We start from the raw sequence: 16,384 nt of genomic DNA on the forward strand, positions 1-16,384 counted from the left end.
GGATCGGTTCCAATCCGGAACCGTGGGGTTCAATCCGAAACCAATCCGTGAATTACGGATTTTTAATTTTTCAATTCGGAACCGAACCACGGATTCAAAAAATCAATCCAAACCTACTGGATTGGATTGGACTGGATCGGATTACGGATTTCACGGATTCCTTACTCAGCCCTATTTCTAGTGGTTAGAAACAATTTTTTACAAATTAAATGGAAACAACCATACATATGTATATAACTTGCCCAAAAGTTTAAATGATAATTATTTTTTACTCTTAAATGATAATTAATTTTTATTTTTTATTTTTTATTTCTTAACCAAATTAATTTTTAATTTTAAAAAAAATTTTTAAAAATCAAACCATGCATAGCCTAATAATCTTTGATAAGTCATTTCTTACGTTGGTAACTTATTTAATTATTTGTTAATGTTACGACATTTTTACCGTCTAAGGTCTATTTGGTAACTATTTTGTTTTTAGTTTTCAATTTATATTTACAAAAATTCTAAAAACTATCATAAAAACTTATTTAATAATTTTTTTGGTTTATAAATGGTTGTCTCAGTTTGTAAATTTGAGAAAAAAACATAAATTTAAAAAATGAGTTTACGTTGATTTTTAAACAAAAATTTAAAAATTTTACTAACAAAATTTTTTTTCAATTAATTTTTTTTTTCCAACTAATACTAACCGAGGAGCCAATTGGTAATACTATTTTAAATCTTAGGGAGGGGATTGTAATTTCTAAAATGTGAGAGGTATCAATATAATTTACCCAATGAGGGCAAAATTGATGTTTAAAAAAATTAAATTGCTAAGGGAAGAATCTGTAATGAAATTTTAAACCTTAGGGAGAGATGTAATTTTTAAAAGGTAAGAGAGGAAACTGTAGTAAATATAAACTTCAGGGGTGTCAGTGTAATTTACCATATGAAAAAATATAAAATAAAATAAAAAATAAAAAATAAAGAAAGAGGAGGGAGAGTCCGGGGAGACAAAGTCGCCGGCGAAGAGTCCGGATCCTCTACATACTTTCCTGCCATACCCAAAACGACGTCGTTTTGGGGAAAAATTTCAAAAAAAATAAAAAATAAAACAAAACAGAACCAGAGAAGGGGACGAAGAAAGAAGACAAGAACGACGGAGAGGCGAGACGCCTGACTGCCTGTAGATCGGTTCGAGAGGCTTGAGAAAGCTTTGGTATGCTCGTCTTTTTTTCTTGTTCGCTGCATGTCTATAAATCTCTCGATTTGTATCCAGTCATGGCTATGATTACAAAGAGAGTGGCTTGAGTGGGTTTTCAGATCCGATTCGATGTATGGCGAGAGAGAAAGTCATGATGTTGAAGATCGAGTGACTAAGGTGCCGCCTTAGGGCTCTTCGGGTCTGAAATCACAAAAATCTCTCTTGATTTTCTCTCTCTTCATCTTCGATTTGGGGTTTCTCCCACAATGACAGACTTCCAAAATTTACACTTGATATGAGCCCTAAGTTGGCAATACAAAAGAATTTGTGTTTGTGTTTGTGTTTTGCATTTGTTGGGTTAATTATGGAGAGAGAAAGGACTTTTTTGTTCTTGTGTTCTCTATCTGAAACAACAGTGCATACATATCTGATACATTGAAAATCTGATTTCACTTTCACTTCTTCTTGTTCTTCTTAGTCTGTTTCGTATTTGGGCTTCATTCTTGGTTCAGATGAGAGCTCACAAACCTTTGAGAGGTCAGGGGAAAACAAAAAAAAACAAAAATGATCCTATATATATACATATGTATACATACGTGTGTGTATATATATATATATAGATGATTGGGTTTGAAGGGTGGGTTTGTTTTGTTCTGTTTTACACTTGGTCAAAATGAGTTCAGGCCTTTTCAAATGAGAGAAGAAAACAGGTGCAAAAGGAAAAGGAAGAAAGAGAGAGAGAAAAAAAAAAACAGAGGGGTTCTTCCTCTTAGATTTGGTTGTTTGAATGTTTGAATGGGTGTTTGAAGAGAGAGAAAAAAAAAACAGAGGTGTTCTTCCTCTTAGATTTGGTTGTTTGAATGTTTGAATGGGTGTTTGAATCTCACTTTTTGGAGATTACATGATAATATCTAGAGGTGTTCTTCCGCTTAAAAAAAACGTCTTTTATTGCCTCTAGAATGGAAATCACGGCTTTAAAACATGTTCTTCCTCTTAGATTTGGTTCTTCCTCTGGTTCTGGCCTCCTCTCTCCTTTTTTTTTTTTGAAAACTTGCCCCAAAACGATGTCGTTTTGGGGCACCGCAGGGACCGCCGCAGGAGACCACGGCAGAAGATCCGGACTCGCCGGGGAAAGCGAGCCCTAATCTTCCCTCTCTGCACGTGTCCCCTGTGACCATTTCCCTATGTGGAAAAGCCTTCGATCACAGATCCACTCCCCACGTCAACTTCTCCTCCAAACCCTTGCAAAATCCCCCATATTTCTCAGCTCTGCACAACTACAACCAAAAAAACAAAAAACAAAAGACAAATCTTTCTCTGGGAATTGATTGATTGATTGATTGCTTTATTCATTGATTGAGTGTATATGTTGTGGTGAAGAGGAGTGGTGGTGGATTGGATGGGATATGGCGGAACCACCTTCGCCACCGCTCTCGGAAAAGAACAAATTCTGGAAAGGGGTTTTCGCTGTTGGAGGCATCATGTCCACTCTTATTATCTACGGTGTCTTACAGGTACTCACTCCCATTACCAACCCCCCACACTAATTTATCATCATCTTTTTAATTACTTTGAAACAATTACTTTTTCTATTCTCTGCTGATTTCACATCTTTTGTCTTCATATACTAATCATCACGACTCTCAATTTCCATTGAATTCCAAAAACAATAACTTGTTGATTTGTGCACTGAATAGGAATAAATTATTATCCAAATGAGGCATTAACAAATTTTCAATTTAAGAGCGGGTTGATGCCCTGCACTTTGGCCTTCAAAAATAGTCCTAAACTCATTATATTTGTTTAGTAATTCATAGTCCAAGCCCTCATTGGCCAAACTTTTGAAATTAGTTAATTTGATAGTGTAGATGGTTGAGGGTGAGTAGGTGTTGCCCTTTGGGTTGTCACCGAGATTGCTGTAGACCCTTTGAGAGAGAGAGAACCTCTAAGCTTGCCGGAGGAAAATAGCACGCAAGGAGTTGGTGACATTCTTTTTATTGGTGGGTTGGGACTTGGAGGCCAACTCCACCTGAATGCACTATGTCATGTCCTCTAGTAGAGACAAGGGGATAGGTCACTCGTCCTCTTTGGCTTGATAACTTGGAGGAGCTAAAGGCCACTAACAGTTCTGTTAGTGCTGCCAAAAATAAAATACTTAGAGGTCTCGTTTTGTCTGATGTGTTCCTTAGTTTGGTATGAATGGAGTACACCACCTCCCCTTGTCATGATTTGGAATTTTTTTGTTTCTTATTTGGGGATCTCTCTCTCTAAAATTTATCAAGATGCAAGTCCCTCAAGGAGGATGAGTGCCTTGATGAATTTTCAACTCTGGCTTTTGAGCCAAATATCTTTGAAGGTCTCACAATAGAGTTATGGGGTTGCTTAGATTCCCCATGACTGTGGGCTTGTTTGGTCAACTTATTTTGTAAGGTAAAAACTGTTAATCAACAAGTAGAAATCAAAAGCATCCCCTCCCTCCAATTTTCAGATAATAAACTTTTTATTTAAATTATTTCTACCTAATAAGCTATAAGTAGAAACTACATTAAATAGTTTAACACAAACTCCCAAAAAAAAAAAAAAAAAAAAAGAAGCAAACAAACAAACTATAAGCAGCCCATATAAGTTGCACCAAACAAACCCTATAACACTAACCCCAAGGGTCCCTACGCCTCGCTCTTCACGTGGGCTGGCGTGAGAGCATTAGGGTATCTTTTAGAGGCCACTAGAGAGAGCTCTAGAGGCGATAGACCGATGCATGAGACACAATTGGGGCAGAGAACTGCTTTAAGAGTATTGAGTGGTGTGTCATCGTTTATGAAGTACTGTGACTCCATCTTAGTTGTTGTAGTGATGTCTGACAAGTGTCGGTCACAAAAATGCCTTGGACACTCTGGGACGTGTTAGACAATTATTGTCTGTGAAAAAACATGTTATTGTCTTATTATGAGTTATAGGCATATACAATTATATCAAAAAAGCACTACCATCTTTGTTTATTTATTTTGAAATAAGATAAAGTTGGCAACAATCAACTTGGAAAGTTCATTAGTGTTCAACTTGTAACAATTCTTGAGTTTTTTTATTTTTAGTTTTTAAAAATATTTTCTTAGATAATTGATAGTTCAAATGACAGAACTGTTCTCAATATTTGTTGAAGTCAATCTTTTCCACACAAAATTTAGAGGACTTGTCATGGTGTTGTGATAAATGAGTTGAGTCAGTTGACATTTAATCTTGTGCATTAGAGTCTAGGGAAATCCTCATTCTTTCAAAATGTGCTAATACATATGCTAGAAAAGTACCTTTCAGAACCACTGGGAATGGGAACCACTGAAGCTAGAAGGTGTAGACAGAAAAGGTGGTGATTTCACAAAAAGGAAAGAAAAAGAGGCCAATTATGCACTACAAATTGGAATAGATAGATCTTATAAAAGAAGCCACCTCATCCATGTAACATGGACTGAGGAAGAGGTGTCAATTATGGTTGTGAGTCTGCACATCAGATTTACCTAATGGTTGGAATTGAGAACATGACTGATTAGATTTAAAGAGTTCATGTTTTTTTTTTTGTGTTTGACGTATTATATAACTTTTCTGAGATGGGTACTTCACACACCTTTTCTAATATAAACATGCAATTATGGATCGTATAAAAGAAACTCTTCACAATGCATAAAACTCGGATGGAATTTGTTCATCAAGTTTGCTTGACAAGTGTCTTGGGTATGGCCATCAAACAGTGTGTTGGACTATGAAGCACAGGTGCGGGTACGGGTACGGGTACGTTATGGGTACGCCGATACGGCAAAACCTGAAAAAAAGAAGATACGAGTACGATTGGGGTATGTCAATAAATTTTTTATTTTTTTATAATTTATAGTTTCAAATTCAACCTTTAATCAAAGTTTAATACCAAAACTAAGAGGAAAAATTACAAAATTGAAAGAGAAATCATAGTTTAATAATACCAATACCAAAGCAAAGTTCATAGGCAAATTTCATGCCATTAAATAAAAGAAATTACAAAACAAAGTTTCATTAAATGGTATTTGATGTATTGTACTCTGTAACATGTATCAGCTCTTGACCTTTTCATGTGCTATAAGTTTATGCAAGAGTTTTAATTATGGTGGCAAAATGGTGCACTCCTGGCAAAAGCAAGAGGGATTATAACTTTGGGCTGCAAATGGAATAGTAATAGCTATCTTGCCAGAAGCACCATTTAACTACATTCAGAAGAGAAAGCAATGATGCGTCTCTTCTCTTTTGGAATTTTAAATTCTTTTATTTTCTTGCCCATCACTCAAATGCAAATGGTAGTTGAAATTTTTCTTGTTTTCATGTCTACATAATAAGTATAGTATAGATAAGAAGCTTGAATCCATTATGCCTTTAAACTTCTATAACCTTGAATGGTTGCTTCACAGTTTTCTAATACTAATTATCACTTTCCTGCCTATTTATTTGAGTTTGACAAATTGTTATGGTACTCTCAGTACGCAAATGGTTGATAAATTTAATTTCCTTGCAGGAAAAGATCATGAGAGTTCCATATGGAGAAAAGAAAGAATATTTTAAATACTCATTATTTCTTGTTTTCTGCAATCGTCTTACAACATCAGCAGTCTCTGCAGGCGCTTTGCTGGTAAATAGCAATTGTTGTTAATTGGTTAATTCTTGTAGCCTCACAAGATGATGTGTAATTTGGGTTCATGGAGATCTTAAGCATTTCACAGGCACTGCACCTCTATAGGTTGTAATCTAATTAAATCATCTGGTTGATTATAATCTTCTTGTTACCAATGTATACATTTATCCAGGCAAGTAAGAAAGCGTTGAACCCTGTTGCTCCACTTTATAAGTATTGCCTCGTATCAGTAACAAACATATTAACAACAACATGCCAGTATGAGGTAAGCTGTATTCTATTTCAGTGTTCTTTATCATGAAATCCAAGAAAAAGGAATACAAATTGAAATAAGATTTCTGAAGTTTTGTTTGAACTTTGCTTAATTTATAGGTTCATTTGAAGCTTGAGAAGTAATAAGAATCTATGCATTAATTTTGTTGATGTTGAATGCTTTCTCCAGGCACTTAAATATGTCAGCTTTCCTGTTCAGACACTCGCAAAATGTGCCAAAATGATACCTGTGATGGTACGTTGGTGTCATGGGTAATTATGGCAGTCACTATGTTGTACTTTTGAGTTTTCCTAGTAGACAAAATTGCTTGTGTCATATAGGCTATTGTTTGTTAATGTTATCTAATTACTCTTGGCCATAATTGCTGTTTTCCTAGAAATATATATATATATATATTTTTTTTCTCTGTATATTTCTACTTATTGCCGCCTATTGGTGTTGTTGCTATTCCTTAAGAAGATGAGAGCTGATCATTTTTGTTGTCATATTTTGCCCGTTATTTTGTTTTGATTCTCAGAATCAAGCTCTGAAAAATCCCTGTTGTATTTCTCCTGCCTCTCTACACTGCGACAGATGCTTCCACCATCAAGCCAGTGTTTTTTTTACGTATTTTTATTTATTTATTTAATAATTATAATCTCTCTCTCTCTCTCTCTCTCTCTCTCTCCCCCTAAGTTTCTGGGCAGGGAAGGGTTTGTGTTTGTTAAGCTCTAAGAAAGTTCTTGTGTGTAGAAAAGAAACATTTTGCTTTTCTTTTTAATTTCCAATTTTCTTAATAACGTATATGATTCAAGACATCTTTGGTTGCTAGCTAGCCCTTTCACTCTGACTCTTCCACTGTTCATTAATTGATTGAATTATGCAAGGATTATTGTATAAGTTAGCATAGGTTCAAGTCAAATGAACTCAGCAGGCATAACTGCAGTTTCTTGGTCCTGACTTTATAAATCCTCTTTACCAGTCAGCTCTATTACTTAGTTTATTTGTTGTCATTTACGGGACAAAGTGTTGGGAAACTAAGAAATAACATGCATATAAAATGAATGTAGCTGAGATGAGAATGCTTTGATGGATATGTAGTAAGAGTAGAAAAGATAGGATTAGAAATGAATATATTCGTAAAATAGTAGGAGTAGTACCTATTAAAGATAAGTTGGGAGAGAACATATTAAGATGAGTTGGTTATGTACAAACAAAGACCTATAGATGCAATAGTAAGGAAGAGTGATAGGATCACTGTAAATGGAGATGGTAGGGGGAGGGAAGACCTAAGCTAACAAGGGATGAGGTAGTGAAAAAAAAATTATTTAATGTAATTGGGCATATAACTTGATAGAGTTGAATGGCGAAAAAGGATTGATGTAGCCAATCCCACTTGATTGGGACACAATGCTTGGTGTGGTTTGGTTGTTTTTGTGCATCATGTGTGGTGTTGTTCATCATCAACGGACCGGTTAATATGGATCTCTCTATTTCGTGTATGAAAATTGTAATCCTGTATTTTCATTTACATGTTTTATGTGTAATAACCAACTCTAAGTGGTGAACTTTAGAGGGGAGTGCTTAGTCGATTGCTTGGTCAGAGTCTCGGTTTTGGGGTGTTCTATACAGTTGGGTGTCAGGAAGAGTGGATCTTGATTTATTTGTTTTTTTAGACTTTGTTGATTGTTGATTATTTAATTCTAAGAAGCATGGATACTTCTAAGAAGGTGACGTATCCGTGTTGGACACCGATACTCTTTGGACACTCTTAGGACACATGTCCAACATTCTTCAAAACGTGTCCTATTTTTAAATTTTTTTTAAAGACCCGGACATTCTTTGGACACTTGGAGGACACACGTGTCAGTCGCTTAAACATATCAATTAGAGACATGTGAAACTAATTATAAGTTTGAACAAAACAACTTAAAATATAATAATAAAACAAGAACCATATAAATTTATAGGAATTAATGTCAAATTATATTTTTTATTATCTTTGAATGATATATTCATATATATAAAATATAATAAATATATAAAATTAGATAATTTTATGTGTGTCCCCCACGTGTTGTGTCCTGTATTTTTTGAAAATTAACGTGTAGGTGTGTCCGTGTCATATCCATGTCGTGTCATTTGTCCGTATCCATCCTTCTTAGATTTAGTTGGTTAAGTCCCTGTTTGAGGGGTTGGTTTTTGTATTCTTTCGGCATCTTCTTGATGCTTTCGTAATAAATCTTTATTTATCAAAAAAAGAAAAAAAGAAAAAAAGAAAAACTTTGGATGATTCTTTTTTATATTACTTGCAGCTTTGGAGCACAGTCATCATGCAAAATGTATACAGGGCGCGCGACTATTTACTAGCTTTTCTAGTGATGCTTGGTTGTGCATTATTCATCCTATACCCGGTACATAACTATGCTTCTCTACTTCTATTGTTGCATGGTTTCAGTACTTTTCCTTTCTTTTTGCACCCTGAATGCTGGTCAAGAATATTAACATGATGCTCAATATCACTTTCCATTACATACTTTAAACTTGGTTTACTTTTTTCAATATTTGAATCCCACCGTGAACAAAGTTGTTGGACATTGTGTTTGTATAATTTATACATGAATGAAGGATAGATATTTACTTTCTTGAAAAAAAAACGTGTGTGCTTTCTTCAATGCAGTGACTAACACCATGGGCAATTGTCTAAAGGCCATATACGTATAAATATCTATCCTTCCTTGTCATGATTACAAAAATGCCCCTTGGTTCAATTTTTATTGATTTACCACAAAATTGGTCTCTCCCTCGTTATGTTGTCTGTGACTTGAGTTACTTGTACAACACAGTAAGCTGCAGCCTTACGCCTGCTAGTGTATTTGTGTACCATGACCAAGTTCATTGATGTCTACATGTGCTTCAGAAATGTACTTCAATGCCATTTGATGACTAATGGCAGAATCATTATCAATTATTACATTGTATTAATTGAGTGCCCCCCTTTTTTGAGTTTCCTAAATGAAGTGTTGATTAGGACAATGACTTCTTTTCCAATTTATCTTTTTGTATTTGGGAACTCAACTCAAAATTCTCACATGAAGGCCCATGAAGAAAACATTAGCCGATTCGTAATTAAACCTAGTAGGTATCGCAATTCCGGAATGTTTTCAGTATGTTCAATGGTTTTGGGACTCATTTTAAAATTTCTGTAATAGAACTCTAAAAGATGCCCCAAATTGACAACTTTCCCATCGACCACGTGTATGATATCTTCGCAATGTAAAATCTACCATTTTCTTTTTTCGAAAAAAAGAAGCTACATATCTATTAATATTTGCTGGCATAATTTATCTAATATTTGGAATGTTTTGAGGACCCCAATCTGCAGGTTTTGATTTTTTGCACACTTGTGTCTTATGTTTATATGTAATGGAACAAATAAATGCTTGTTGCAGGATATTTTCAGAAAGAGAAAGAAATGGTACCTTACTGATGACATTCATTGAGAAAATAAAATATGAAATATGTCTTTTTTATGAATATAAAATTTTAGAAGGGTCCACTTGGATGGTGCCCTTGTTGATGCCGGTAACTGTTATCAGAATCTTACAATTCGTGATTCGATTCACGATTCAATTATTAATTTTTGCAAAATCGATACGAATCTATAAATCAATCTATTTTGGAAGTGAAACTCTAGTGAATCGCATGATTCACAATCAATTCACAATTCGATTCACTTTTTACGATTCATGCAATTTTTGAAATTATTGTATCCGACATATTTTCGATTTTTTTTTCTCTATCTTTTTAGTGAAAATGACATAATATAACTTTTAATAGTGTTTAATACCAAAATAACTAACATATATATATATGATTTGTTGTTATTTTAGTAATTATAGAGTTTTTAATAGGATTCAATCAGATTCAGTCAGACTTAACATATTTTTAACCTTTCTTCTCATTTTTTTTTCCCCTTTAAAAAATCATAATATATCTTCTAAAGATGTTTAAGATTAAAGTTACATTATGAATTATCTATTGATATTTTATTAAATTGAATATAATTGAATATTACATTACACGTGTGAGGTCAGTTATATATTTTAAAATGTTTTAGGTTTTAAAATAAAATATTCTAAATAATTTTTTCTTATTACTTGCTCACTGTTACTTAGAAAAGTATGTATGCTTATTGTCTAAACATCAATATCTTTATTAATTATTGTTACTTTGAAATTGATAGTTTATCTATTTGGTTATTATCTTTATTAAGAAATATCTAAAAAAGAAAAAAGCTAAAAATGATGATCTTACATAGGAACCTTTGTTAACTTCTTATCTATTAACTATGTGATTATCATTCAAAATAATATTTTCATTGATTTAAGTTTAAATATTTCATATTCATAAGATATATTTAACATCTAAATGTGTAGATATATGTTTTTAAGTAAGTTAGAAAAAGTGACCAAATCTTTACGATTCACAATTTGATTTGTGATTCGGTACGAGGCCATTTCAATTCACGATACAAATCCCGATTTGACAACTATGCCGGTAACTTGTATTGGCTTTTGTAGAAAATTCTGCATGAGCTGACTAGTTTCTATTTTGCATTTGATTGTAGGCAGCAGGTGATATAAGTCCATATAATAGAGGAAGGGAAAGCACAGTTTGGGGTGTTTCGCTGATGGTTGGTTATCTTGGGTATTGCTTCTTAAACTCGTTTCCTGTCATTATTTTTCTGTTTGTAAACTTTATAATTATTTCATGGTATCATGTATTATTTCTTTGTTTTTTCCGAGCTGGTGACATTGGTTGGAATTTATGTGACAACACAAATATTTCTCCTCCATTAAGCGTCTGTTGGAGACAATGACAGAAAGTGCTGTCATCTACATGACTCATGCCTTTAAAACACGTCCTTACTAATAAGGCATGTAAGCTCACGTACATATAATCTTGAGATTGTGGGTTTGAATATGAGGGCAGCCACTTTGTGCAAATTATGCCAAAGGTTATGTCTCTATCCAATCTATCTCTCCTAGACTCTCCATCTAATGGGGACTAGACTTGGTGTACTTTTTTATTTTTTATTTTTTGACATTTTGTTTTATTTCTTTTATCTATTATATGGGTGCAACAGATGAGCTATTAGCTTTCCTTCTAATTAACCCAAATATATGTTGGGGAAATGCTGTTTTTTGTTTGCATGCATTTAAGTGCTTACTTTAATTTTTCAGGTTTGATGGATTTACAAGCACATTCCAGGATAAACTATTTAAAGGCTATGATATGGAAATACACAATCAAATATTTTACACAACATTGTGTTCTTGTATACTCAGCTTGACTGGTAGGTTCTCCATCCTTGTATTTATCTGGTTGAATTCTGTGAAATTTATGTGCTGCCTCTGGTGTATCTTAAATAATGGTTCATTTGAGAGCTTGATATGTATTATCGTTGGGCCCGTTTCCTAAAAACTTAAGCTTTTGGGGACTAGTGGTGATCTAACTTTATTAACCTTTGATTGTTCGGAGGCAGTGTGGGGTTTGGTGTATCAGAACTACTCAATTCAATTGGCTTGGACATGGTCTTGTTGAGCCATAGTTTCATCTTGATGTTTGAATAGTCTAACACAAGTAGGAAGTTTTTTTTGCAGTTTATAATCGCTTAGGATCTATGCAAGTTCTCTCCTATGCAGCGCATTTGTAAATGATGAGATCAAGGTTTCAAAATTCGTGTTTAGGTTCAGGTTCAAGTCAAATTTCAGTCACCAAGGATGTGGAGTTGATCTATGGAAGTTTTATGGAGTCATAACACTCATGCAAGGATTTAATCTTTGTTGAACCTTTTTCATTTTGGATGTGAACCTGATTAATGGAATACAATTAAAGTCATGCAAACAGATGACTATATTGTATGTAGTTCAGCAATTCTACCCACTGTGGACTTCTTCTTTGCTGAGTTTCTATGCACTATGGACTTGCAGACTCGTGCATCATAGAATGCATAATCTTACTATTTATAACCACCATCTAATATTTAAAGCCTCCATCCAATATGTAATTTAATATTGCTACTGTAGCTTTGGAAAGTCTCAGCTTTCAGTTTAATATTCCTATGGTGGCTTTGGAGGTAAAAGTGCACTTTATACACCATGGAAATTCACTTGGGATGCATCAGAGGGGCAAAGCCTTGATTTTGTTCCTAATCTGATCTAACCTTGCAATTCCATAAAAGGTAGTTGTGTTTGTAGGCCTGAACCAGTATTTTAATGGAAAAATGTCTCGTATCATGTTATTGTCTGCTAAGCCTCTTCGGCTAAGTGGGTAGGTAGTAGTTGAAGTTATTTTGTGAACTTGTTTTACCCGTTATTTCCTATTTTGAGCATACTATTACATCTTTGAATTTGCTGGGTTGCGTTTCTGAGGCCAATGACTAAATTTTATTGGCTTTTTGTTTGTTTGTTTGTTTTGTTCAGGTCTAATATTACAAGGGCATCTCCTTATGGCAATAGATTTTGTTGCTAGCCATCATGATTGTTTTTTGGACATTGCACTGCTATCCACCGTAAGTAATCTTCGTAAATTAGCAGAATCACAAGAATAAAGTTCATAAACTAGTTTATAACAGATTTTCCAGTTCTTTATTTATTTATTCTGCTAATTTTTATTAATAATCTTGCTGTTATGTCCTTGTACCAGAGCTGAAGTACTATTCTCCTGCTATGTTCACTACTAGCAGACAAAAAGGAAGAAAATTTTAGACTAATTTTTTTTTTTTTTGCAGGTAGCAACCGCTAGTCAGTTTTTCATTTCTTACACAATTCGTACATTTGGTGCACTAACGTTTGCTACCATAATGACCACAAGACAGGTAAAAAGATAATTCCTTTAATTATATATATAATAATAAAATCTTATTATTTTTATTTTTTTTAATGTCATTTGCATCTGTGTTTTTGATTTATGGTTCCTATGAAATTTTTGGTCGGTAAAAGTTGGCGAGCATTCTGCTGTCGTGCATTTGGTTTGCTCATCCCCTCAGCTGGGAACAGTGCATTGGAGCTGTAAGTCTCAACCTCAATCCTTTCTGTTTCCTATCTAGATCTTGCAGCAGCCCAGTTAAACTAATTGTGTTTCATTGATCAGGTTATTGTTTTTGGTGCCCTTTATGCGAAAAGCTTTTTGAGAAATAAACCTCAGAAACCTTCGCATCCAGAACGTTTGGAAAACTTGGAAAACAGAGAATCAATTCCTCTGAAGGGGAACCCCTGAGTTGGGATGTTCTTGGCTTGCACACGTTGGTGTTTGTCTTATTGATCATGGATATATTTGCCAGTATGAAGAAGCTGTGATGGTTTTGATGGGAGCGATTTTGACCTCCTCCAAACCGAAGTGGCATGCTATTTGGATTCTTCGAAGTGGGAAGCATACTCCTGTCCCGAAAGCTAACCATAGATTTTATGACCCCTTCTGTCCCTGTTTTCTGGAGGGATGTCAAGCTATGTACTAACTAAAGCAACAAAGATCTGTTTTGTTTGTTTTTTGTGTTGGTTTTGTTTTTTGGGTCTTCATTTTGTTTAATTTTGATTTTGTTTTGCTTTGTTTTTTCATTCAAATATATATAAGAAATCGTATAATAGGAACTTTTGTAAATTGACTTTGACAGAACAGATTAAGAAATGATTTGTTCATTTCATGGTCTGATACCATTTTCTTGTTTCTTCTGAACGAGTATGAGCATCCATTAGGCTGGCTATTATGTTTTGAGGATAAAATTTGCTTAGCAAGATGCACAATCACTCTTCCATCAGTTTCACTGCACCAAAATTAAATTTGACATTGTTATAGTAAATCGCTATATGTAGCGATACATTGTTTATCAGTTATATAATATTTTATTATTTATTCTTAATTGTAGTCGGACATCTTGCTAGTCCACTTTTTTTTTTTTTTTGGAATATAAAATATTTATCATTTATTATCTGACATTTGTCCGGTCATCCGACTGGACATCCAATGACCGGCTATACATCATTATTATTATTATTATTTTTTGAGAAATATGACCGGCTGTATAAGCAAATTATAAAAATAATTATTTTATAAAATTAAATTTTAGAATAAAAAATCTGAGATGTATATTTAAAAAAATATTAAATAAAAAAAAGAAAAGTATTTTTTTAGTTATAATTTGTTGAGTCTGGCGTGGACACATCTCTTTGTTTTGCTGGAAGCACCCCTCAAAGTGTCAATGCTACTAGTTACTTTTTGAGAAATTTTACACACTATTTACTCTCTATCAACACATTTAATGAAATTTTTTATTATATTTTTATCTTAAAATAAAATTACCAAAATACCTCTTTCTTCAATCAAAACCCTAACCCTCAATCAAAACCCTAGCCACTACCTACTACTAATAGCCATCGCCGGCCACCACCCACCACCTCTAAACCCTAACCCTAAACATGGTAATATCTTCATCCCGTCGCCGTCTCACCATCACACCACCCTCACACAACTTTTTCCACCATCGTAGGCATTGTGGAACCTAAATCTTACCGTTCGGATTACCAGTATCGAAAGAATCGCCTCCATTCGGAAATCAACCATCGTACCAATGAATTTGGTTCGACTATCAATATCTAAACAAAACATATTGGTTTGACCTTCGACATCCGAACACATTGGTTCGATAGTATACTTATGAACCTTACATATTAGTTCGATATTGTATTTCTAAATGAAACAAAAAAATGTATGTTTATTAATTTTTTGCAAGAAACAGAAAAAACCAGTAATGAATTTCAAAATGGAGGTCTTCTATGGAGGCCCTTCAATGGAAGTTTATTGGAATTTCAAAATCTAAAACACAATTTCAATAGAGGTTCAAATTTGATATGTACATTGGGTGAGTTTGTAGATAAGGATGGCGACTGGAAGTGAAAGGGAGGTGGTAACGGTGGTGCTGCGTTGCCGCTGGTGAGGTGGTTGCTGATTAGGATTAGAGTTTAGAAGATGAAGAAGATAATGGTGTGCACACATTTTTTATTAAATGGTATATTTGGAATGTGAGGTGTGTGCACTGAAATAAATACTTAAAAATTAAATTACTAAGTGAGTGGAGTGAGAAATGATGTGCATAGAGACAATATGATGTATGGAAATAGAATTTTCCCTACTTTTTTTTAGAGTACATTTAAAATTATTTTTGTTTTGAAAAAACTTTTTGGTTGCGGATTAGTTAGTTCTCTGTTGGTGCAACCTAAAATAGAAAGTTCAAGTTGATCTTTTTTTAGAAGCAGAAGAACACAATATATTGAAAGAAAAATGGTGTTTTCACCATTCCAAAATATTAGTATTTTATTTCAGTTTTTATTATCCAAAAATATTAATTTATTTTCAAAAATTAGTAACTAAAAGAACATGAACATCCCATTTTGTCCTTTTGCAAAATTCATTATTAGTATTTTTAAAGTATAATAATTTTAGGGAAATTTGGTCAAAACCCCTTTATAATAAAACTTTAATGCATTGAAGACAAGTACAAAAAGTTATCCTTGAAAAGTCCAGCACACACCGCTTTTACCAAAATATCCTTAGTGACTAATTTAATAGTTTAAACTTTAAAATGATATAACTTTTGATTTAGATATCAATTTTTAATAAAATTAGTATTTTTAAAATCCTCTCATCAAGGTCTATCAAACAAAATCTAAGTTCATTATGAAATTCTTTATAATAATAAAAAAAAGAATTACTGTTGAAATTAACATAAACAGTAAAATTTTATTGTGTGTTTCATAGTAAACTTTTAACTTTTAAATAATAACTTTAACATAACAAAATTTTACTGTTAATTTAAAACAGAGCATTAACAAATAAATGACAGATTACATATTATTATAGCGAACCACAATAAAATTTTACTATCATTTAAACAAAGCATTAGCAAATAAACATATTACAAGAGTAAAATTTTATTGTTTGCTCTGAACAGAACATCAACAACAAAAAACAGAGTACATATTAGAAGAAAAAACGCAACCAGCAGAGATAAAAATTGTCAACTGTACGAGCACATAAATAATCTTCTCGTATAATCCTGTTGATCAAGTTTACACTCCTCCAAACGTCGTCGCTTTGTCACCTGAAAATACAAATATGAGCTAGCTACGCGAGTGTGTGCCGGAAACCTCTCCGATGCCTGAGTCAGCAAATAGCAAATAGACAATAGACACAAAAGCTCTGTGTATTCCGGAGTAAGAATTGGGATACCTGT

The 16,384-nt window shown here is 33.5% G+C and overlaps 1 protein-coding gene across 1 annotated transcript; it reads left to right on the top strand.

Moving 5' to 3' along the window:
• The first annotated feature begins 1,064 nt into the window (after window positions 1–1,064).
• Window positions 1,065–13,798, top strand: LOC114296675 (UDP-galactose/UDP-glucose transporter 5). Its single transcript, XM_082906254.1, has 12 exons — window positions 1,065–1,201; window positions 2,567–2,700; window positions 5,721–5,834; window positions 6,010–6,102; window positions 6,280–6,345; window positions 8,406–8,504; window positions 10,721–10,800; window positions 11,337–11,449; window positions 12,579–12,667; window positions 12,887–12,973; window positions 13,098–13,166; window positions 13,249–13,798. Exons 2-12 carry the CDS (start codon window positions 2,593–2,595, stop codon window positions 13,372–13,374), a joined length of 1,044 nt encoding a protein of 347 aa, XP_082762380.1. The 5' UTR covers window positions 1,065–1,201; window positions 2,567–2,592; the 3' UTR covers window positions 13,375–13,798.
• The last annotated feature ends 2,586 nt before the right edge of the window (window positions 13,799–16,384 follow it).

The sequence above is a fragment of the Camellia sinensis genome, chromosome 14 (genome assembly GCF_055761805.1).
Source record: "Camellia sinensis isolate YWXY chromosome 14, ASM5576180v1, whole genome shotgun sequence".
NCBI lineage: Eukaryota > Viridiplantae > Streptophyta > Magnoliopsida > Ericales > Theaceae > Camellia > Camellia sinensis.

Bases quoted from the DNA above. Each gene is read 5' to 3' on its own strand.
- LOC114296675 (XM_082906254.1), top strand. From the start codon at position 2,593: ATGGCGGAACCACCTTCGCCACCGCTCTCGGAAAAGAACAAATTCTGG. The intron at 8,505-10,720 runs GTACATAACTAT...ATTTGATTGTAG, and splicing joins CATTATTCATCCTATACCCG to GCAGCAGGTGATATAAGTCC. The intron at 10,801-11,336 runs GTATTGCTTCTT...TTAATTTTTCAG, and splicing joins CTGATGGTTGGTTATCTTGG to GTTTGATGGATTTACAAGCA.